Raw genomic sequence first — 22,397 nt, 5'->3', positions numbered from 1 at the left:
TGTACTCTTCCAGGCAAGTAGGAGCTTGTGATTTTGCTTTGTAGGTGTTGGGCATGCTTTGGGAGGAGAAGGTGAGCTACTCACTATAGTATTTCTAATCTATTGCTGGCTGTTTTAGCAATTGTTTGATATGTCAAGTCTAATTGAGTTTCTGGGCAATAGTAAACTCCCAAGATGTCAATATGTGGGGATTCAGAGGTGATAACACCATTGAATGTCAAATGTCTCAGGATAGATTGTCTCTTATTGGAGATGGCCATTCCATCACTTGTGTGGCATGAATATTATTCGCCACTCGTCAGCCCAAATCTGGATATTTACCAGACCTTATTGCATCTGAGCATGGACTGCCTTAGTGTCTGAGGAGTTGCAAATGGTGCTGAACATTGTCTGTTTGCCAATAATTGCACATTCTGACCACGATGGAAGGAATGTCATTGAAGATGTTGAAGTTGTTTGGGGCAAAGACACAACTCCTGAGGCATTCCTGCTGAAATGAACTGATGACCAACAACCACGGTCATTGAAAGGAAATTTGGCATCTCTGCAAGGACACTTACCAACTTTTACAGATGCACCATGGAAAGCATACTGCCCAGGTACATATTGGCTGGTATGGCAATTGCTATGCCCAGGACAGTAAGACACTACAGAAAGTTGTGTGCATAGCGCAGGCCATCACAGAAGCCACCCGTCCATCCGAGGGTTCCATTTATATGGCCCGTTGCTGTGGCAAGGCTGCCAGCATCGTTACACCCCAGCAATGCTCTCCTACAACCTCTGCCATCAGGCTGAAGATACAGGAGCTTGAATGCATGCACCAGCAGGTTGAAGAACAACTTCTTCCCTGCCATTATAAGTGGTGAATGGACTGTCTACCTTCAAATAATGCTGATCTTGCTTAGCACACTCCTAGTACAATGTAACTTGTATGCCTCTAGTTTATTTCATCTATGATCTGCCTGTAAACCAAGTTTTTCACTATACTTGTGCACAAGTGGCAATAAGTCAATCAATCAATTTTCCTATGTGCTAGGCATGACTATAATAGCAGAGCACATATCCCCATTTCCTATTGATTCCAGTTTTGCTAGGGCTCCTTGGTGTCACACGTTTTGAATGTAGCCATGATATCAAGGTCTGTCATTCTCATTTCACCTCTGGAATTCAGCTCTTTTGTCCTTGTTCGAACCAGGGCTGAAATGAGGTCAGGAGGTTAGCAGCCTTGATGGAACCCTCTCTGGGTGTCGCTGAGCAGGTGCTTCTATGAAGCACTGCATGACACCTACCCTTCATTTTACTGATGATGGAGCAGTGATTGGCTGAGTTGGATTTGTTCTACTTACTATGTACAAGACATACGTGGACAATTGTCCACGTTGTCCGGTAGATACCAGTGTTGTCCTTGCACTGAAAGAGCTTAGTGAGGGGAGCAGGAAGTTGTTTACTATTGCTGGAATCTTGTCAGGGCCCATATTCTTGGTACTATCCAGTGCCTCCATTCTTTTCTTAATATCATGCAGAGTGAATTGAGTTGGCTGAAGATTATTATCTGCCATGATGGGGACCACTGGATGAGGCAGAGATCGATCATTCCTGTACTAGGCACTTCTGGCTGAGGGTTGCTGTGAATGCTTCATCCTTATCTTTTGCATTGATGTGTTGGGCTTTTCCATTACTGAGTATGGGGATATTTGTGGAGCCTCCTGGTCCAGTGAGTTATTTAATTGTCCACCACTCTGAGAATTCACAAGGATGTGGCAGGATGGCAGAGCCTCCGTCTGATCATTGCTTGTGGGATCACCTTAGCTCTGTCTGTCACTTATTGTTTATGTTGTTTGATATGCAAGCAGCCTTGTCTGGTAGCTACACTAGGTTTTACACCTCATTTTTAGGTATGCTTGGTGCTGCTTCTGGCATGTCCTCCTGCATGCTCCATTGAACTGGGGTTGATCCCTTGGCTTGATACTTCATCAGTGGGAAATATAACAGGCTATGAGGTTGCAGATTGTGTGGGAGTTCTGCTGTTGACGGCTGACAACACGTCATGGGTGCCGAGTCTTGAATTGACACTTCCATTCAAAGTTTGACCCATTTATCATGCACGTTGTGTCACACAACGCAATGGCAAGTATTCTGAATATGAAAGGAGGACTTTGGCTCAACAAGGATTGTGCGATGCAATGATAGATAAATGCATCTAAAGCCAGCTAGTTGGTATGGATGAGTTCAAAGTTGAGGCTAAACATGATCTATGTGGATTTTCAGGAGGCTGCTAAATGTGACTAGAGTGCCTAGTATTGGGGCAAGGTACTGGCATGGATAGAGGATTGGCTGACTTGGACAAGGTAGAATTTGGAGATAAAAGGATCATTTTCAGGTTGCCAGCCAATGACGAGTGGAGTTTTGCAAGTTTTCTTTCGGGGCTAACTACATTTGCCTTATTAGTTAACAATCTGGATGAAGGAACTAAGGACATTGTTCTTCAGCTTGCATGTGCCAAAGATAGAGGGATAAGTAGTGCTGACGAAGTAGAGACTACAAAAGAACTTGAATTGGCTAGGAGAGTGAAGAAAAGCAGTGGCAGATGGAATACAACGTGGGAAAACCTGAGGTTACTGACTTTTTGAAGAAGGGAGAATTGAGGTGACATTTTTGGATAGGGAAGTCTTTGGAAAGCTCAAGCAAAAAGGGACTTGGGAATCCTAGTTCACAGTACTTGTAAGATTTACGTGAACGTATGGTTGGATGTTAGCATTCATTTCAACAAGACCAGAATAGAAGAACAAAAATGTGTTGAGGCTGTACAAGGCTGGAGTCAGACCGAACTTAGAATATTGTGAGCAATTTTGGGCCACTTATCAAAGGAATGATGTGCTGGTGTTGGATCGACTCCAGGCGAAGCTTATAAAACTGATCCTAGGGATGACCAGGCTCGTTGTATGAGGACCGCTAAGGACTCTGGGTCTATGCTCATTAGATTTGAAAAGGATAAAGAGGGAATCTGTTAGAAATATAAGAATGCCAAGGCCTGGATAGAGCGGACAAAAGGATGATGCTTCTATTAGTGGGAGAGACGATGACCTGAAAGGAAAAGCCTTTACAACTGAGGTGAACAGAGCAACTTCAACCAGAGCTTAGTTAATCTGTGGAATTTATTGCTATAGGTGCCAAGTCATTGAAATAGGTTCTTTATTAGTAAGGGAATCAAGGGTTACAGGGAGAAAGCAGGAGAATGTGGTTGAGAAACGTATTAACCATGACCAGTGGAGCAGACTTTTTACAGGCCAAATGACCTAATTTTGCACCTATATCTATGGGCTTTTAGTCTTTAGTATTGGAAGTATGATCAGAGGACACTAGCAATATAAGTAAATTCCAGTGATTGTTAACTACTTGATGAAAAATGTGTCACCCTTAAGCAAATAATCTTTTGCTCGTTATGACACCCTGGATGGATCTATCAGTGTAGAGTAAGCACATTACAGACTTAGCTTTGTGCAAACTCCAGGAAAGTTGCAAACATATGATAACGCAGTGTGAAGCTGGATGGACACAGGCCAAGCAGCATCAAAATGTTGCAGACTTATTTGGATCCTTGGTTAACAAGGGGATGAAAGATTATTGGGGATATACAGGAATGTGGGGTTGAGGTTGAACTATCAGATGTGATCTTATTGAATGGCAAAACAGTCTTGAAGAGCAGAGTAGTCCATTTTTGTTCCTCATTCATATGCTTATTTTCAGCTGGTTAATTGTCCTGCCATTGTCTTAGTCATAAATCCTTCTTTTTATGTCTTTTATGATCTAGAGGATACAAAATACTTGTCAAAGCAGCTGACATGGGAAATACCAAGGCCATGGAGAAAGTGGGCTATGCCATGCTGTTGGGTGACTACCTGAAGTTGAACATTGGTGAAGCTAAGAATTTCTTTGAGACTCTTGCACAGCAGGGTTCTCCAAAAGGTCAAACAGTAGGTGTGCTTTAACTACACCATAGCTACGTAACTTAATCGTAAATGATTCCAGTTTCAAAGGTACCAATTGGAAAATTTTGCATGCAGCTTTTGAAAAGTGATGAGCTTCAAAATCTATGAATTGTATTGTAATGTGAATGTATAAAATTAGACTCTCTTGGTGCATATTTAAAATGCAGATTTTTTGTGTATGAGACTTTTTTAAAACAAAAATAAATTTAGTAAAATTTGACTTGCAATTCATCCTGTACATCAACTGGCATGTTCTGTGACCAAGTTCTTAAACTTTTCTCATGTTTCCGCTTGGTCAAATGTGCATTATAGTTCAGCCTTTGCTTTTTTTTTGACAACTTCATATGTTTTGGTCTTGTTTTTGTACTACATCTTATTTTTGAAGTGTTTACTATTGTTTGGAGTAACCTGCAACTTCAGTGTTTCCTTAAATTGAAGAAGAGTGTTAGGGCATGTGGATCGCATCACCCAAACAGTCCTCTCCTATAGAAGCCAATTAACTGCCTTTCTGCTCTAGCTCAGAATAGTTGAGCATTTCTTTTTGTTCTTATGCACTTGTATCAAGATTTATCCAGTTGTTTATCTTAGCAATGTATAGACACAGATAGTAGGAACTGCTGATGCTGGAGAATCTGAGACGAAAAGGTGTACAGCTGGATGAACATAGGCCAAGCAGCATCAGAGAAGCAGGAAAGCTGACAGCGCCTACTGATGGATAATAAAATGTGAGGCTGGATGAACACAGCAGGCCAAGCAGCATCTCAGGAGCACAAAAGTTGACGTTTCGGGCCTAGACCCTTCATCAGAGAGGGAGATGGGGAGAGGGAGCTGGAATAAATAGGGAGAGAGGGGGAGGGGACCGAAGATGGAGAGTAAAGAAGATAGGTGGAGAGAGTATAGGTAGGGAGGGGATAGGTCAGTCCAGGGAAGACGGACAGGTCAAGGAGGTGGGATGAGGTTAGTAGGTAGCTGGGGGTGCGGCTTGGGGTGGGAGGAAGGGATGGGTGAGAGGAAGAACCGGTTAGGGAGGCAGAGACAGGTTGGACTGGTTTTGGGATGCAGTGGGTGGGGGGGAGGAGCTGGGCTGGTTGTGTGGTGCGGGGGGGGGGGGAGGGGACGAACTAGGCTGGTTTAGGGATGCAGTAGGGGAAGGGGAGATTTTGAAACTGGTGAAGTCCACATTGATACCATATGGCTGCAGGGTTCCCAGGCGGAATATGAGTTGCTGTTCCTGCAACCTTCAGGTGGCATCATTGTGGCAGTGCAGGAGGCCCATGATGGACATGTCATCTAGAGAATGGGAGGGGGAGTGGAAATGGTTTGCGACTGGGAGGTGCAGTTGTTTGTTGCGAACTGAGCGGAGGTGTTCTGCAAAGCGGTCTCCAAGCCTCCGCTTGGTTTCCCCAATGTAGAGGAAGCCGCACCGGGTACAGTGGATGCAGTATACCACATTGGCAGATGTGCAGGTGAACCTCTGCTTAATGTGGAATGTCATCTTGGGGCCTGTGATAGGGGTGAGGGAGGAGGTGTGGGGGCAAGTGTAGCATTTCCTGCGGTTGCAGGGGAAGGTGCCGGGTGTGGTGGGGTTGGAGGGCAGTGTGGAGCAAACAAGGGAGTCACGGAGAGAGTGGTCTCTCCGGAAAGCAGACAGGGGAGGGGATGGAAAAATGTCTTGGGTGGTGGGGTCGGATTGTAAATGGCGGAAGTGTCGGAGGATGATGCGTTGTATCCGGAGGTTGGTAGGGTGGTGTGTGAGAACGAGGGGGATCCTCTTAGGGCGGTTGTGGCGGGGGCGGGGTGTGAGGGATGTGTTGCGGGAAATACGGGAGACGCGGTCAAGGGCGTTCTCGATCACTGTGGGGGGAAAGTTGCGGTCCTTAAAGAACTTGGACATCTGGGATGTGCGGGAGTGGAATGTCTTATCGTGGGAGCAGATGCGGCGGAGGCGGAGGAATTGGGAATAGGGGATGGAATTTTTGCAGGAGGGTGGGTGGGAGGAGGTGTATTCTAGGTAGCTGTGGGAGTCGGTGGGCTTGAAATGGACATCAGTTACAAGCTGGTTGCCTGAAATGGAGACTGAGAGGTCCAGGAAGGTGAGGGATGTGCTGGAGATGGTCCAGGTGAACTGAAGGTTGGGGTGGAAGGTGTTGGTGAAGTGGATGAACTGAATCCACTCCATTGTCATTATCATGAGCCATTATTTTGGGTCTCTGCACAAACCGCCCTTCCCTGAGCGCAGTCTTGGGCTGTGCTTCAGTATTCAATTTGAAGCTAAGTGGAGTGTCACTGAAGTGCCAACCATTTCTGCCCTTCAGTTCACCACCATCTAATTGTTACTGCATCCAAAACACTTCTGCAGTGCTATTTCATTACCATTGTCCTCACTGGCCTGTATTTAGCTCCCATTTTCTCACTCCCAAGTTAAAATTCTCAATTTTGTTTGTCTCTTCATTCTCTGATTTCCTTTTTTAGTACTGTGAATCTGTGGAGCCCTCATAGCATCTGCATTATTTATATTCAACTGATTGCTTTCTTGTGGAGTTTGCAGTTTTTTAAAAAAGTAAAGTACTCTCGATCATTCTTCTATTTTTCCTAGGCTCTGGAATTTTATTCTTAAATTCCTCTGCCTCTACATTTCCCTTTTGAACAAGCTTTGCATTCTAATCTTTCTTCCTAATGGCTGTTTACGCACAGTAAAATTACATGGTACATTATCAAATATGAAATGTCTGGCTTGCTTCCCAAGATTCACTGTTAACCTTTTTTGAAAACCTAAATAGTTATGTCACTTGATTTCAAACCAGTTGTATGTACCAGTGTGTTGGATGTTAGTTTCTTGCATTAACTGCTTTAATTAAGTAGTTGAACGTTTGAAATCACTAAGTTTTTGTGTAGACTTTTGTTTTTGGAAGAGAAAGAAAAGAGCATGTTAGTGATTTTTAAGAAGAGAATTGTCTAACATACCTACTGGCCTGTTCTGTTTCTAGGCTCTTGGATTCCTTTATGCATCTGGAGTGGGTGTCCACTCGAGTCAAGCTAAGGTACTTGTTTAATGAGATCATCTTGTTTCTAAATAATCTCACCAGCCAATTCACTGTCTCTTGCTAAGCGTAGTCTTGTAAACAGACTGGCAACAAAACTGTCTCTTGTTATATCCAGCTGATGCATATCTTTAATTACACACTTTCTGCTTCCAAAAGGCATTGGTATTTTACACTTTTGGAGCACTTGGAGGAAATTTGTTGTCGCACATGATTTTGGTAAGTCAATGCCTTGCATACAAAATAGGCAGAGTAAATTTCTTCTTCCGGGTTATGTGGAACTGTGCGATTTCCCTTTTAAAATAGAGGTAAAATTTATTTTCAGGATCATAAGTCTTTGCAACACTTCCTGAATAAACAGAGCCCTCGAATATATTTACGGCAGATGCATTTTTTTATTTCATTCATGGGATGAGGGTGTTGCTGGTCAGACAGCATTTAATGTCTCTCCCTAATTTCCTAGAGGGCAATTGAGTTAACCACGTTGCTGTGGTCTGGAGTCGCATGTCGGCCAGACCCAGGTAAGGATATCAGTTTCCTTCTGTAAAGGACATTAGTGAACCAGATTTTTTCCCCCTGGCAGTTGAAAGTAAGTTCATGGTCATCATTCGATTCTAAATTCCACATATCTATTGAATTCAGATTCCACCATCTGCCATGGCAGGGGTCAAACCCAGGTCCCCAGCACATTTATCTGGATCTCTGAATAACAGTCCAGCATTAATACCAGTAGGCCATTGCTAGTTAGATTCTTGTTGGGCAGGGTGGTGAAAGGTCATGGGGTGGGGGGAGGGTAGGTGAAAATGTGGATTTGCCTTTACATCAGATAAGCTATGATTATCTTGAAAATCAAAGCTGATTTGGGGACTAATCGCCTTGCTCTTGCTTCATATGAAGAATTGGATGTATTTAACACACACTAAAGAGTTCACTGTGCCATGCTTTTGATTTATCAGACAATAGAGAAAAATTATTAACATTTAGCAAATGTCAAGAGGGTTGGTCGCATAACCTCCTGCTCAGTTATGACCTTTTATAGTATAAATTGAGCAATGGAATAAAAATTTCCGTAGATCACAGACTGCATTAAGTTTTTGTAGGTATGCCCATTTATAAAATGTGGTCAATTGGTATTCTTTCAATGCATTTTTTTGCTCTTTCAGGGTTATAGATATTGGGCTGGCATTGGAGTCCCCCAGAGTTGTGAATCTGCATTAACTCATTACAAACTCGTGGCAAGCTATGGTAAGCAATCAAATGCACCTTGGACTGCGTGAATTTTGTATGTACATATGAAGAGAATATTTTAGGTCCATAAACCCTTCTTTGTGACTGCAGAAAGTTTGAAATGCTTTAAGCAAATGGACAAAGGAGCATTGTGAAGGCGTAATGGTATGGTAGGGCAGAACCCTGTTTAATAACAAAGTTAATGGTGTGATACCTAACTGAGCAATAATGGGGCTAGTATTTTAAACACGACTTCCAAGATTTTAAGTATTTGCTATTGTTATGTGCTTCCTGTGATCCAAGTAAATATAGTTTTACATTTCCTGCAAGTGACAGGTTCGAATTTATAAAATTGCTTTGTACTAAATGAGGGTAGTTAAATATATTAACTGTTTAGATGACTAAATTTGTTAGATATAGGTACATTTTAGGATTAGGCCATTCAGTTCATCTGCTTTCCCATTTGATCATGACTAACACGTTTTTCAACCCCATTCTCCTCTCTTATTCCTGTAACTCCTGATCCCATAACTAATCAGGAACGTATCTATTTCTGTCCTAAATACACTCAATGACGTAGCCTCTAGTGTCCTTTGTGGCCATGAGTTCCACAGATACACAACCCTTTGGGTGAAGAAATCCCTACTCATCTCGGTTCTACAGGGTTGTCCCTTCGCTCTAAGGTTGCGCTGTCAGGTCTTAAGCTTGTCTACTACTAGTAGAAGTATCTTCTCCACGTCCCCTCTATCCAAATCACTAGCCACCAGACCTTGACCAATAGCACCTTTGTACTTTCCCAGACTCGTTCAACAAACTTTTTTGCTAATATACCTAAGTTTGAAACTGGCTAAAATTAGTAATTTTGGCCTGTTACTTCAATAGTAACAGCAGAGTGATATTGGCATGTATTTAATTTCCATTAATCTTGGGTGCATATGCATGTGAGGGAGAGGGTACAGTCTTTGGACTGAGTATCTTTGGCCTCCCCTTTGTGTTTTCCTTTTACAGATGTACAGATTCTCTTCTACTTTAAAATCTTCCCTGTTAGCCAAAACACAATGTTACCAATCCATTAGCCAAACAAACTTATTCATAAAATTTTATCAAGCAATTGTGGAATAGAGAATTCTGAAGTCATTATATTTCACCAAGTATATAGCTGAATATTGATGGAAGACAAACGTGTACTTTGTTGCAATACCAGGAGGAGACTCTTTTGACTGAAAATTTGTATCAGAATTTACACTAATTGGGGTTAAATAATTTTATTAATATCCTGTTCTTCTATCACTGCAAGATAAGAGGCGATAAAAGGGGTTTTGATTTAAATTTCTATACAGTCATTTAAATGGAATGCCACGCAAGGTTTGGGTTTCAAGTTTCTCCTGCCTTCTGTTCTTATTTTTACATTTTAATTTTCTTATTTATGGTTAACATGTAGATCTGTGCCTGCATTTTCTTTGTTATTGCTGATGTTTATGACCCTACGGGGGTGGCGGCCCCAAATTAATGTGCGACTTACAAACGCAATCCATTAGAGATGTCGTTCCAAATATCCAACCTACCTACGTTTACTGTACTTTTGCTGCTTTATATTGTCCTGTATTGTGTTCAGGCTAGTGTACCAATTGACTTACAGATGGACTTGTGACTGTAACCCACTTGCAGCCAGCGGACTGCTTGTAGATGTACAAAAAAGACTTGAGGCATCTGGCATCATTTTTAAAGATTTTTTCTAGTTTGTTAGAATAGCATGGCAAATCTTTTTATTTAAAACCTTTGTTTAATAGTCTTGCATGTCCAGGAATACTTTTGAACTAGAATTAGTTATAAAATATTCTGTCATAGTATGAAATAGTCTATTTCCCGAGCTTGCCTTTCAGATATCATTGTGGATAGAATAGTATTTCACTCTCTTTTTTTTTTAAACTAATGATTTAATTTCTTCCTTAGTTGCCAATGATATCTCTTTGACTGGTGGTAATGTTGTTCAGAGAATTCGTCTCCTTGATGAAGCTGAAAACTCTGGTGTTGGCAGTGGAATGCTAGAAGATGACTTAATCCAATATTACCAGTTTTTGGCTGAAAAGGGAGATGTCCAAGCACAGGTAAACTAATGGAAATTGTCCTGAAACATTTTGAATAAAAGTAAAAAATTGCTTAGTTCCGAAATCAATCAATGTAAAATTCTTGTAATTATTATCCTTCAGCTTTGCCATACAATCGAGTGTTTTTCCTCTTGGCATGTTTGTATTTTGTTTCAACTAAACTAAAACTTGTAAACATAACCATCCTTCAAGTGGAATTTTTGAAAGTAAACAGTCATTTCCAGTTCTTAAAAAAAAGCTGCTATATTATTTTTAAGGTTGGACTTGGTCAGTTGCATTTGCATGGCGGACGAGGTGTGGAACAGAATTTTCAGGTAATTATTTTGTGAAGATGCTTGAGAAATTAAACCATATGTCCTTAACATTTCATGAAATATGTGGTTTCTACTGCATTTTTTTAAAGACGTGGGTTTTTAAGCCATGCAGAGTTTCCACGTTTTTAAAATTAATTTTCCTATGTTGTTTATTGATACTAGAATTTCTAAAAAGACTTTTTTAGAAAAGTAATCATGCTGTCCTTTCTAGTGATGGATTGTCATTAGCCAAAGATTATTATTAAACTTTTGAATTTGTTTATGCATATAAATCTGCAACATATTAAAAAAAATTCGATCACGGAATTTAGTGTTTTTATTTATGTTTACAGAGAGCCTTTGATTATTTTAACCAAGCAGCAGCAACTGGGAATTCCCAAGCAATGGCATTCCTTGGAAAGGTAAATGTGTAAGAAAACTGTTCACAAAGTTCAGACTGACTAGATCTGAAACTTAATATTCAACATTTCTTTTTGTATAAACAGATGTACTCAGAGGGTAGTAATGTTGTACCCCAGAACAATGACACTGCTTTTCATTATTTCAAGAAATCTGCAGACATGGTATGTCATTAATAACTGTCATAAATTTTTCTTCTTCACTTTCCTATCTGATCTGATTTAAACACTTTCAGACACTTTAATGGGTTAAATGAAAAGCTTTCAGGATTATTTTCTGCTCCTTGAGTGAAGAATATTTACTTTGATGAATAAGCTTGTTTTCCCCTCAAATATCTGGACAGTACGCCTCTAGGGGAGATACAATTCAATTTTTAGATGGGAGGTTATGGGTTCTTCCACTCTCCCAATCTTTGTATGTCCAGTTCGCTGCTTGTTTTCCCATTCCGGTTATCCTTGACTGCACTATGCGAAATGTTTTTTTTGTTTTCCCAAGGAGGGCCAATGAGGCGCCCTTAACTGTGCAGTTGTACCCTAGATGTAAAATTGAAACCAAGTCACCCATTGATGACAAACTTTGAACCAATGCTTAAACCCCACTGATAAGGTACCAATTGGTAGGAGCACATTATTGCAGATCCTGGAATCTATTGAAAACAACAAATGCTGGAGATCACAGGTCAAACAGCATCCATGGAGAAAGTTAATGTTTCAAGTCTAGATCACTATTCTTCAAAGACAGTTAGATTCTTTTAATGCTGTAGGTCAGAATAGATCCACTAATAAGTAGACTGATCAGAAGGAATAATGATAGCATTGAGGTAATCAGCAAATCAGTGCCTTGAAATGTTCTATTTAACTGAGCAAACAATTTCCACCAAAAGCCCAATGCATGGTGGAGTGCTGCGGTTGGTTTGTTCGCTGAGCTTGTTTGTTAGTTTGCAGATGTTTCATTACCCTGCGTCATCAGTGCAGCCTCCAATGAAACATTGTTGTGTTTTACTGCTTGTTTAAATTCTGGCACCAGTTGGAGTTGGTTACTTTATTTCCTTGAGTGAAGAATACTTACATTGATGAATAAGTGTGTGCGCATGTGCATACCTTCCTACGTGCTTTCGTCAGAAATTCCCGATTTGACTCTGCGTTCTACTGACTCGTCTCCACACACGCAGACAAGGAGAACCACCAGTTCGATTGGAACAACGTCCGGGTCCTAGGACAGCCCAAACAGTGACCAGCACGGGAATTTCTAAAGGTCTGGTTCTCCCCCAAGAATGCCATCAATAAACAGGTAGAATTAGAGCCTATATACACACCACTGCAAAGAAAAACCAGAAATGAGGTAACCAGCTCCAACGGAGCCCAGAGTTTGAATAACATGTGGGAAAACAGCAAAGCTTCATTGGAGGCTGCACAGACAATGTTACCAGCAAGGTAATGAAATGTCTGCACACTAATGAACAAGCTCAGCGAGTGAACCAACCACAGCATCCACAACCTGAGCCACAAGGCTACCCAAGAACCTTAGGCTTGGTGGAGTGTTGAGAGAGATTGAGATGTGGATCCCTGTAAAGATTCTGAACCCAGTAAAGTGTTTAGATTTAAACAAACTGTGGTGGTTTCAGTACTTGAAAGACTGCTTTCTATTAACTTGCTGCATTTATTTAAATCCTTTCATGAACTGATAATACTGACTACTAGCGAGTGTACACCTATACAGTTCCACTGATCAAATTCCTGCCTGAGTGAGATTGTAGCTGAAGCAGAAAACTACCTCCTTGTTTTACTCTGCTTTTGATCTCATTTGAAGGTGGAAAAGCCTTTATGGCAGGTACTAACTCTGTGGTTTTGTTAATTTTCAGGGTAATCCAGTCGGACAGAGTGGTCTTGGAATGGCTTATTTATATGGAAAAGGCGTCCCAGTGGTGATTATTACAGTCTGATCATGTCTCATTGCTAGATTTTTAATCAGAATAATGTTATGCGCAACTGTGGAGGAAAGCTATTTTGTATTTATTTGCATTTGGTCAGGCAGTTGTAAAGTCTGGAGGTCGTGTGGTGAGATTGTTTCTCCCAAGGTCAGCTTTTAGGACTAAACAATGGGTAATCAAAATGTGCAAATTTGTTTTTAGTACCCAGATTGCAGTTTGGTTAGGAGAAGATACACAATTTAAACTACTTTTGAAAAACCAATACGTTGCAATAACCTCCAATCTTTTGTTCTACTGTAAATAACTCAAACTTTTAAACAACTAACTCTTCAAACTGAAGAAAGAGAATGCTTTTGCGTCAAGTAACGAATTCAGCCAACCCTCTTTTGCTGTGCTTTTGACACAATGGCCTGGTATTAGAGGAGCTATTGCACAATTGTGAGCAACCTGGTGATATCAGTGGCACTCGTACTTCCTTGTGGTTTGTCACGGGCCATGAGTCCATTTTGGCATTACAGTGAGCACGGTGGTGAAATTGGACATATCAAAGCCGTTGTACAAGATAATGGCGATCCTGATCAGATAATTTGTTGTACATTGCACAAAACAATGAATGGACCTGAGGTCTTGAAAAGTACCCAGTCTGTCTCAGATTATTTTGAAGGCATGGTATTGCAAAGGTTTGATCAGTTGAAGCAAGCTGCTTGTTCCTACATAATAGCAATATCAAAACAAGTGGTGTTGGCCACGAACAGGATAGGGCTGTCAAGCCAAAGAGACATTACGCCTGTTGCACAAATGGGTAATGTAGTATATGAATTTCAGTGCTGGTGTGAAGCCTTTTTACAAAGCCTTTTTATTTCAGACTGGTGGATTATGTCAAACCACACATCTTGGCTGTTGGCTACTAGTTGCGAATCAGCCTGTGCTTAAAAAATCCGCACTGCCCAACTTTAAATGTCATTTGGGCAGCATTTCCTCCATAATCCTTCGTTAGCATAATTCTTTGCAAGCTTTCAGTTTATTATTGCCATTTGGGCTCACAGAAACACTTACCACATACAGGATATTGCGTATGAATACATTACTAATACTTTGAAGACAAAAGATAAGTGCCACCTGTTTCAAACCCATAAAAGTAGGTAATATCTGTTCTGTGGTTCATTATTTTTTTTTTGGTCAAGATATTGCCCCATCAATCACCCACTTGTTGAAAGTTTTAACAAATCCTGGCAGTTAACTGCCAACTGTCATTTAATCTTGGCTTCTCCATGGCAGTGTCTCAAAATCCTGCTCTCTCCTCTCATACCTTTTTTATTAATGTTACTTTCCCTTTACTTTGGTATTACTTGCAAATTATCCTGATGAGCACATGATGAAAAATCTTTTATTTCAATCAGTACGGTCTATCCTTCTGTTCCAATCCCTCCAGGGCTTTTTTATTGCTCTAATCTCCAGTCCTGCAATCCCTCCAAGAAATCAGCATTCCTCCTACTCTGGGTTCATCTCCATCCTCTACTATTGGCAGTTGTGCCTACTGCTGTTCTGGGGCATAATCTCAAACTCCTTCTTGTACTACACAGATGCAAGATTAGTGATGCCAACAGTGTGGGTACAATTCCCTGAAGTTACTATGGAGGACACTCCTCAACCTCTTCCCCTTGCCTGAAGTATGGTAAAGCGAAAATTAAACTGTGAGAAGTCCTCTCTGAAATGAGAGAGCAGCCCAATGGTCTTGTAAGACTATGGTGACTTTACCTGGCAGTGGTCACCATACTAACAAATCAAATGGATCAAGAATTTTCAAACTGGAAACAGAAAACGTCAATTAAACTTCTGTTTAAAAATGAACTGTAAGGTCTGAAATCTGGCAATTTTTTAAGTTGTATTACAAATCGTGTTTATTTTCACCTGAGACATCCAACCTGCAGAAAAATGAATAAGATTAATCAATTTCAATTTCATGTTTATACGAATCTGTTTTTTAAACCATTATGCAAAATGTACATGGTTGCTTAAAATATATTCCAATGTAATAGAAGGAAAAACATTCAAATGTAGTTGAGAATTCTTTTGGGTATTGCTGAGCCCAGTGTGTTTTTTTAATGTTTGTATTCTTGATGTTGTAAACCTGGTATAATGACCTTTTTTATTTGAGTGGAAATGCAGGTTTTTATTTTCCCTCCTTGAATAGAATTATGATTTGGCTCTGAAGTACTTTCAGAAAGCTGCTGAACAAGGCTGGGTGGATGGACAGCTGCAGTTGGGCTCTATGTATTACAGTAAGTCATACTAAGACTTTAGAAAAAATGTTCAATTTACTGGTCTGTTCCCTTCACTAGATGTACAGCTGTGGATTCTTAATTTTTAAAACTGCTTTAATTGTCAGTACATCTTCCTTTCACCAATTAGCTCAGATCCTTGTTTTTATAAATTAACTATTGTCCAACAACAGATGATTCATTGTGCGTTACTGATGAAGCAATTAGAACTAATATGTTTATTATTCATAGTACGTGAATATGCAATATTGAAATGTATTAGAATTGGCTTAGTCCTGTTTGCATATCTTGTGTACAATAGTTAAAAATCAAAGTGGGCAGCATGGTGGCTATGTGCTTAGCACTCTTGTCTCATAGCACCAGGGAACCAGGTTCAATATTCCTTGGCTGACTCTGGAGTTTGCACATTTGTCCCGTGTCTGTGTGGGTTTATGCTGAGCACTCAGCATTTCCTCCCACCGTGAAAAGATTCACAGGTTTAGGCAGATTGACCATACTAAATTACCTCTAATCCAGGTTGTGCAGGCTAGGTGGTTCAGCTGTGGAGTAAAACCAATGCAGATTTGAGGATAGGTTGGGGCTGGGGGAAGGGTGTGATGGGAGGTTGTTTGGAGGGTCAGTGCTCATATGGTGAGCCAAATGGCCCCTTTGCACTGTAGGGATCCTGTGATTCTGTGGTACTTTTGTTTTGAGCTTTTGCCATGTTTTTTAATTTCAAGAGGCACAATCTACAATCTCAATAGTACTGCTGATTCAGTTATTGCTGATTTTTTTTGTTTCTGCCTAAACTGAGTAACATCCAGATGATTCTTGTTTACTATTTGTGATTCTTACAACTTTGCTTCTTTGTTTGGTAGATGGTGTAGGTGTGAAGAGAGATTACAAACAGGCCTTGAAATATTTTAATCTCGCCTCACAAGGTGGACATATACTGGCTTTTTATAACTTGGCTCAGATGCATGCAGTAGGGAGTGGTGTGATTCGATCTTGTCATACAGCTGTTGAGGTAAGAATCTGCAGTTGGAAGACCCTTTTGATTTGAAATGTCCTTGTTCGCAACTTTAGTGAGATTTATTTTTCTGAAAATGTAACTTACAATACACAAGTAATCATGTGAATTCGTTTGAAATTATACTGTAGTTACGTGACAGCACAAATCTGATAGGTGATGGGACAGGTAATGTTGAGGAAGCAGGGAGGCTGCTGAAGGATATGGGCATGCTAGAATAGTGGGCAAAGAACTAGCAGATGGAATACAATATGGCAATATAAGATTATACATATTGGTAAGCAGAATAGAGGCATAGACTGTATTTCATAAATGGGGAAAGGCTTCAAAACTCTGAAGCACAAAATGAGTCCTGGGTCAGGATTCGCTAACGTTAACGTGCAGGTTCAATTGGCAGTTAGGAAAGCAAATGCAATGTGAGCATTTATTTCAAGAGGGCTAGAATACAAGAGTGGAGATGTACTGCTGAACTCTGGTTAGACCACATATGTAACATTATGAACAGTTTTGGGCCCTATATGTAAGGAAGGGTATACTGGCATTGTGGGATTCCAGAAGATGCTTACAGGACTGATCCTGGAGATGAAGGGCTTGTTATATTAGGTCTCTGGTTTATACTTTGAAGTTCAGAAGGATGAAGGGGGGATCTCATTGGTACTTGCAAGATAGTGACCTGGGTAGAGTGGACATGAAGATGATGCTTCCAGTAGTAGGAGCCACTTAGTTAAGGAACAACCCTTTAGAATGAGACGAAGAGTTTCTTCAGCCAGATGGTGAATCTGTGGAATTTTTAGCCGCAGAAGGCAAGGCATTGAGTGTATTCAAGAAAGAGGTTATTGATTTCGTAAGCTGATCAAGCGTTATGGGGAGAAGGCAGGAGAATGGAGTTGAGAGACTTATTGGTCAGGATCAAATGATGGAACAGATGTTTAAAAGCAATGAGAAAATACAGTTTGAGTTCAAATTTCTCTTTAAATTTTGCATTAGCTTTGCTGTAGCTTTATTTTTGTTTGTGACTAATATCCTGAAGTGTTTTTATATTTGCAGCTGTTCAAAAATGTTTGTGAGCGAGGACGTTGGTCAGAGCGGTTAATGTCTGCATACAACAGCTACAAGGAGGGTGACACAGACTCTGCATTAGTTCAGTACCTGTTATTGGCAGAACAAGGCTATGAGGTGGCCCAGAGCAATGCTGCATTCATTCTGGATCAAAGTACGAACAAAGATCTGCCAAATGTTTCAACCGTGTCTGATTCTGATTTTAAAATGTACAGAATTTTATTTGGCCTTATTCTTTGAGCTGTTACTTGTGACGGTGATCCTACTGCCGTCTTGTATCGCATGCGGGAAGACTACAACGTGTGAGGCACCTGGCTGTTCAGCATGAATAAACAACACAGGGTGAAGGATCAGCTGTACGTGGTTTGATCTAGGTTTCCTTTGGCAAACACTGGGTAGGTGACGTGAAAAGAATAACTAGGCTGTCAGCGCATCAGTGTGACCAGTGGACCAGTTTTGCAGGTTGAAGAGACGTTAAGTACTGAAGTAGCAGCAGAAAGTCATGACCCCTGTACAGCTGAAATGCTGGTGGCTCTGAACGCCAGAACCAGTTGATAACTCATTGAATCCAGAGAGCTGTGCCTATTTAGTGAAGCTGAAGGAGGGTCTGCTCAGTGCAACTGCAGCAAAGGAAATCTGAACAGCAGTTGGTTGCTGAAGACCTGGAATTGTGCAGATGATTAGATTGCTCGCCCTCTAAATCCAGCTAGAAACAGTCTCAAATAAAGAGGTGTTGCCTCTCTCGGCTGTTTATAGCCACTGAGACACATTAGAATGATTATAGGTTATATTCTTGAAGGAATGAAACTGGTGTTTTAAAGAAGTGACAGAAGAATGATGAAGGCAGAGCGGTGGATGTGGCCTGTGTGGACTTCAGTAAGGTGTTCAACAGAGTTCAGTGTGGTAGACTGGTTAGCAAGGTTAAACCATATGGAGTACAGGGAGAGCTAGCTATATGGATATATAACTGGCTTGAAGGTATGACATGGTGATGCGTTAATTTTTTGACTGGAGGCCTCTGGCCACTGGTGTGGCACGAAGAATTGGTGCCGGGTCCACTGCTTTTTTCGTCATTTATAGAAACTGTTTTGTGAATGATGTGAAACTTGAAAGAACTCAGAAGATATACAAGGATGTTGCCAGGGCTGAGCTGGAGTGTTTGAGCTATAGGGAGAAGCTGAAGAGGCTTGGGCTATTTTCCCTGGAGTGTTGGCGGTTGAGTGGTGACCTTGTAGAAATTTATAAAAATCACGTGGGGCATGGATAGAGTGAGTAGCCAATACCTTTTCCCTAGGATAAGGGAGCCTGAGACTAGAGGGTGTAGGTTTAAAGGTGAGTTGGGAAAGATTTAAGAGACCTAAAGGGGAATTTTTTCATGCATGGAATGTATGAAACAAGCTGCCAGAGGATGTGATGGAGGCAGGGACAATTACAACATTTAAAAGGCATCTTGATGGACATATGAATGGGAAAGGTTTAGTGGGATATTGGCTAGTCATGCAATCTTGTTGCTTTATTCTGTAATGATTGGGCTTTTAGACTGTGTGCCCCATTCAGTCAGGTCTGACCTTCAAAAGGTTACTGGCTCCTAACCAGTTCATAAAAATTGAGGGTGTGGAATTATAACACACTTCGCTTAACTACCTTTCCAAAATATTTTGGAAAATAAATATCTGGAATGGATTTAAATCAGGAAGGTATTGCAATTCTAATGCTCCAATTTCTAAAGCAAACTAGATTTTATTTCTAAGGAACCTGAGCTGTTATAACATGAGATGCCTGATAATGGAGCTGCTGATGATTAGCACTGTGAACATTTAGAGAAAATGTCATGACCATAAGTGTTGCTTCAGGAAAAATAACTGATGCAGAATGTTATCCAACAGATTATTTAAATTTTGTGAAGGAATTTATCAAAGAGGAATCATTTTTATTCAATTTTTAATGAGCTAAGTGGTTGGTTTTATTTATTTTTATACTTTAGTTTTTTCAATTTAACATTCTTTTTAGGTAATGAATGATTAGTTCATTTTATATGTAAGGTGTTTTGAAACTTTTTTAGGCTTAATGTTATTAAGGCCAATACAAGGTACAATGTGAGATGGCCAGTAGATTTAGACAAGTTATTACCCAGCAGCATCAGTCAGGTAGATGGGTGACTGATTGGGAAGGTAAGAAAGTAATTCAAAAGTTTCTGGTTGCTATTCCTTTATCAAATAGACATTCAATTTTCAGAACAGTTGAAAGCGATAGTCTCGCTGGGGAAAATGGAAGGGCCAATCAGTTGTTAAATGCTTAGAATGATTCTTGGGTTAGCCAGTGTTTGACAAAACTTAATTGAATTATTGTCATATGGGAGTATAATGTATTTATAGGGACATTGGCGATTCTGTGGCAGAATGTGTAGATTTTAGGATGGTTTGTTGCTGTCCTGGTGCCAGGATTAAGGACATTACTAAATGTTTCAAGCATATTGTTAAAGCTGAGATTGAAAAGCCAGAAATTATTGTACACTTGTAGGAATGACATTTTTGTTGAAAAGATTAAAGCAGTAGAGAGTGAATTTGAGATTAGGTAGAAAAAAAACTTAAATCAGAAATTACAGCATTTTTTTTAATCCCAATGCCAAATGCAAGCGAGGGAAGGGGCAAAAGATTAAAGGAGATAAACCAGTAGCTGAAGAGCTGATGTATTGTTCAGGGATGCAGGTTTTTAGACAATCGGAATGCCTTTTGGGATAAAACCTGTTCAAAAAGGATGGGTTTATCTTAAACTGGAAAGGGACCAATATCTTAGGGAGATTTGCTCAGTCCACTAAGGGAGACTTCATGCTGATAGAAAATTGGAGGAATTCTCAGCAGTAGTAGAGAAATCCTAAGTAAATGGAAGGATTGATGGGGCTAGTTCTGAATGTGAGGTCAGCATGTCAATTAGAAAAGAAAGGTGGGAAAGAGTCAGAGTATGAAGTAACTTTGAAGAGCTAAATCGCATTTATTTAAATGCAAAGACCCTTACAGGTAAGACTAATGAACTCAGGGCATGTTTAAGGACATGGGATTGCGACATCATAGCTATTGCAGAAGCACCGCTGGGAGATGGACAAGACTGGCAGCTCAGTGTTGTCTGTTTCAGATGCTCTAGGAAGAAATAAAGGAGTGGTGTGTAATTTTTTGATTAAAGAATACATTACTGCTGTAATTAAGGAAGCTATTTCTGAAAAATCGTCCAGTGAAAATATATGGGTAGAAATCGCTTTGAAATTGTACTATAGGCCCCCACAATAGTAAGAAAAATTGAGAAACAAATATATGTAGGGAGATCTGATATATGTAAGCATTATAATGTAATAGGAGATTTTAATTTTGCAAACATTGACTAGGACTACCATTGTGTTAAAGGTCTGGATGGTGAAGAATTTGCCACATGTGCTCCAGGAAATTTTCTTTATCAATATGTGGATGCTCCTACCAGAAAAGGAGCAAAACTAGACCTTATTTGGGCAATAAGGCAGGGCAGGTGGGGGAACACTTTGGGTCTAACATTCATAAACATTTTGAGACAAACAGAATTATGCAAAAAGGATAAGCCTTCCATACAAGTTAGTTTTTAATTGGAGTAAGGTGAATTTTAATGATATGAGACCAGAACTGCCGAATGTTTATTGGAGTAGACTGTTGGTAGGTAAAAGGATGTTTCTACCAGTGGGAGGTGTTCAAGAGTATAATGATGAGAGTTCAGAGGCACTATGTTCCTGGTAGAGTGAAGGGTAAGGTTAAGGAACAATGGATGAATACAGAGGTTCTAGTCAAAAATAAGAATCTTTTTTAGATATAGGCAGCTTGGTTCAATTGAATCTCTTAATCAGTATAGTGTGTAGGGGCACTCAGGCAAAAAATCAAGATGGCAAACAGGGGATATGATAGCTTTGGCAGGATAATCCAAGAGATTCCACAAATACATTAAGAGCAAGAGGGTAAGTAGAGACGGGGTTGGGCCTCTTAGAGATCAAATAGGTTCAACATAAACAGGACTTGAGATGGGAGAGATATTAAATGACTATTTTGCATTAGTTTTTACTATGGAGAAAGAAATGAAGTCTGGAGAATGCAGAGAGATACTGTTTGTTTTAAAAACAGTTCAAATTACAGAAGACGAAGTTTGGGAAACCTTACAGAATATAAAGGTGGATAAATCTCTAGGACCTGATCGAATGTATCCCAGAATATTATGGGAAGTAAGAGAAAGTTACGCAACCCTTAGCAGAAATGTGTGCATTATACCTGACTATGGGTGAGGTGCCTGATGGCTGGTAGATGGATTTATGGACATTCAGAAAGGCAAAAATTGATCCAGGACAGTCAGTATGGTCTTGTGCAAGGAAAGTCACATCTCTCAAACTTGATTGAGATTTTTTTTTTTGAGGGAGTTACCAAAAAGATTGATATTGGCAGAGCAGTAGACACTTTGTTTGGATTTTAATAAAGCCTTTGACAAAGCTTTATATGGTAGTCTATTAGTAAAGTTGCTTCATGTTGGATTCAGAGTGTGCTTGCAGATTGGATATATAATTGGCTTAAAAGCAGGAGACAGTAATGGTAGAGGGTTATTTTTCTGACTGGGTGTCTGTGACTGGCAGTGCACGACAGGGATCAGTTCTGGGTCCTCTTTTGTTTGTCATATTTGTATAAATGATTTGGCTGAGAATATAGAAGGCATGGTTAAAAAGTTTTGTGGATGACACTAATATTGGTGGCATAGTACACAGTGAAGAAGGTTTTCTAAGGATCTTGGTCAGTTATGTCAATGGACTAAAAAATGGCAGATGGCGTTCAGTCTGGATAAATGTGAGGTATCGCATTTTGGTACAACAAACAAGGGGTAAAGTTTATACAAATAATGTTAAGGTCTTGGATAGTGTTGTAGAACAGAGGGACCTAGGAATGCATGTACATAATTCTTAGAAGTTTGTGTCGTGTATAGGCAGGATAGTTAGAAAGGTGTTTTGGCATGCTTTCCTTCGTTGCTTAGTCCTTTTGAGT

The 22,397-nt window shown here is 40.2% G+C and overlaps 1 protein-coding gene across 1 annotated transcript in view; it reads left to right on the top strand.

Moving 5' to 3' along the window:
- The window catches only part of sel1l (SEL1L adaptor subunit of ERAD E3 ubiquitin ligase), a 48,240-nt gene that overhangs the window by 16,552 nt on the left and 9,291 nt on the right, over positions 1-22,397 (top strand). The window contains exons 6-17 of the mRNA XM_048537664.2: positions 3,812-3,974; positions 6,977-7,030; positions 7,190-7,249; positions 8,194-8,275; positions 10,211-10,365; positions 10,623-10,679; positions 11,012-11,080; positions 11,165-11,242; positions 12,940-13,002; positions 15,203-15,290; positions 16,148-16,296; positions 17,347-17,512. Coding sequence (XP_048393621.1) covers positions 3,812-3,974; positions 6,977-7,030; positions 7,190-7,249; positions 8,194-8,275; positions 10,211-10,365; positions 10,623-10,679; positions 11,012-11,080; positions 11,165-11,242; positions 12,940-13,002; positions 15,203-15,290; positions 16,148-16,296; positions 17,347-17,512 — 1,184 coding nt within the window. The remainder of the gene's footprint in view (positions 1-3,811; positions 3,975-6,976; positions 7,031-7,189; positions 7,250-8,193; positions 8,276-10,210; positions 10,366-10,622; positions 10,680-11,011; positions 11,081-11,164; positions 11,243-12,939; positions 13,003-15,202; positions 15,291-16,147; positions 16,297-17,346; positions 17,513-22,397) is intronic.

Source organism: Stegostoma tigrinum, chromosome 10 (genome assembly GCF_030684315.1).
Source record: "Stegostoma tigrinum isolate sSteTig4 chromosome 10, sSteTig4.hap1, whole genome shotgun sequence".
Taxonomy (NCBI): domain Eukaryota; kingdom Metazoa; phylum Chordata; class Chondrichthyes; order Orectolobiformes; family Stegostomatidae; genus Stegostoma; species Stegostoma tigrinum.
Note: the sequence above shows the minus strand (reverse complement) of the source record. Positions and strands in the feature narration are given on the sequence as shown.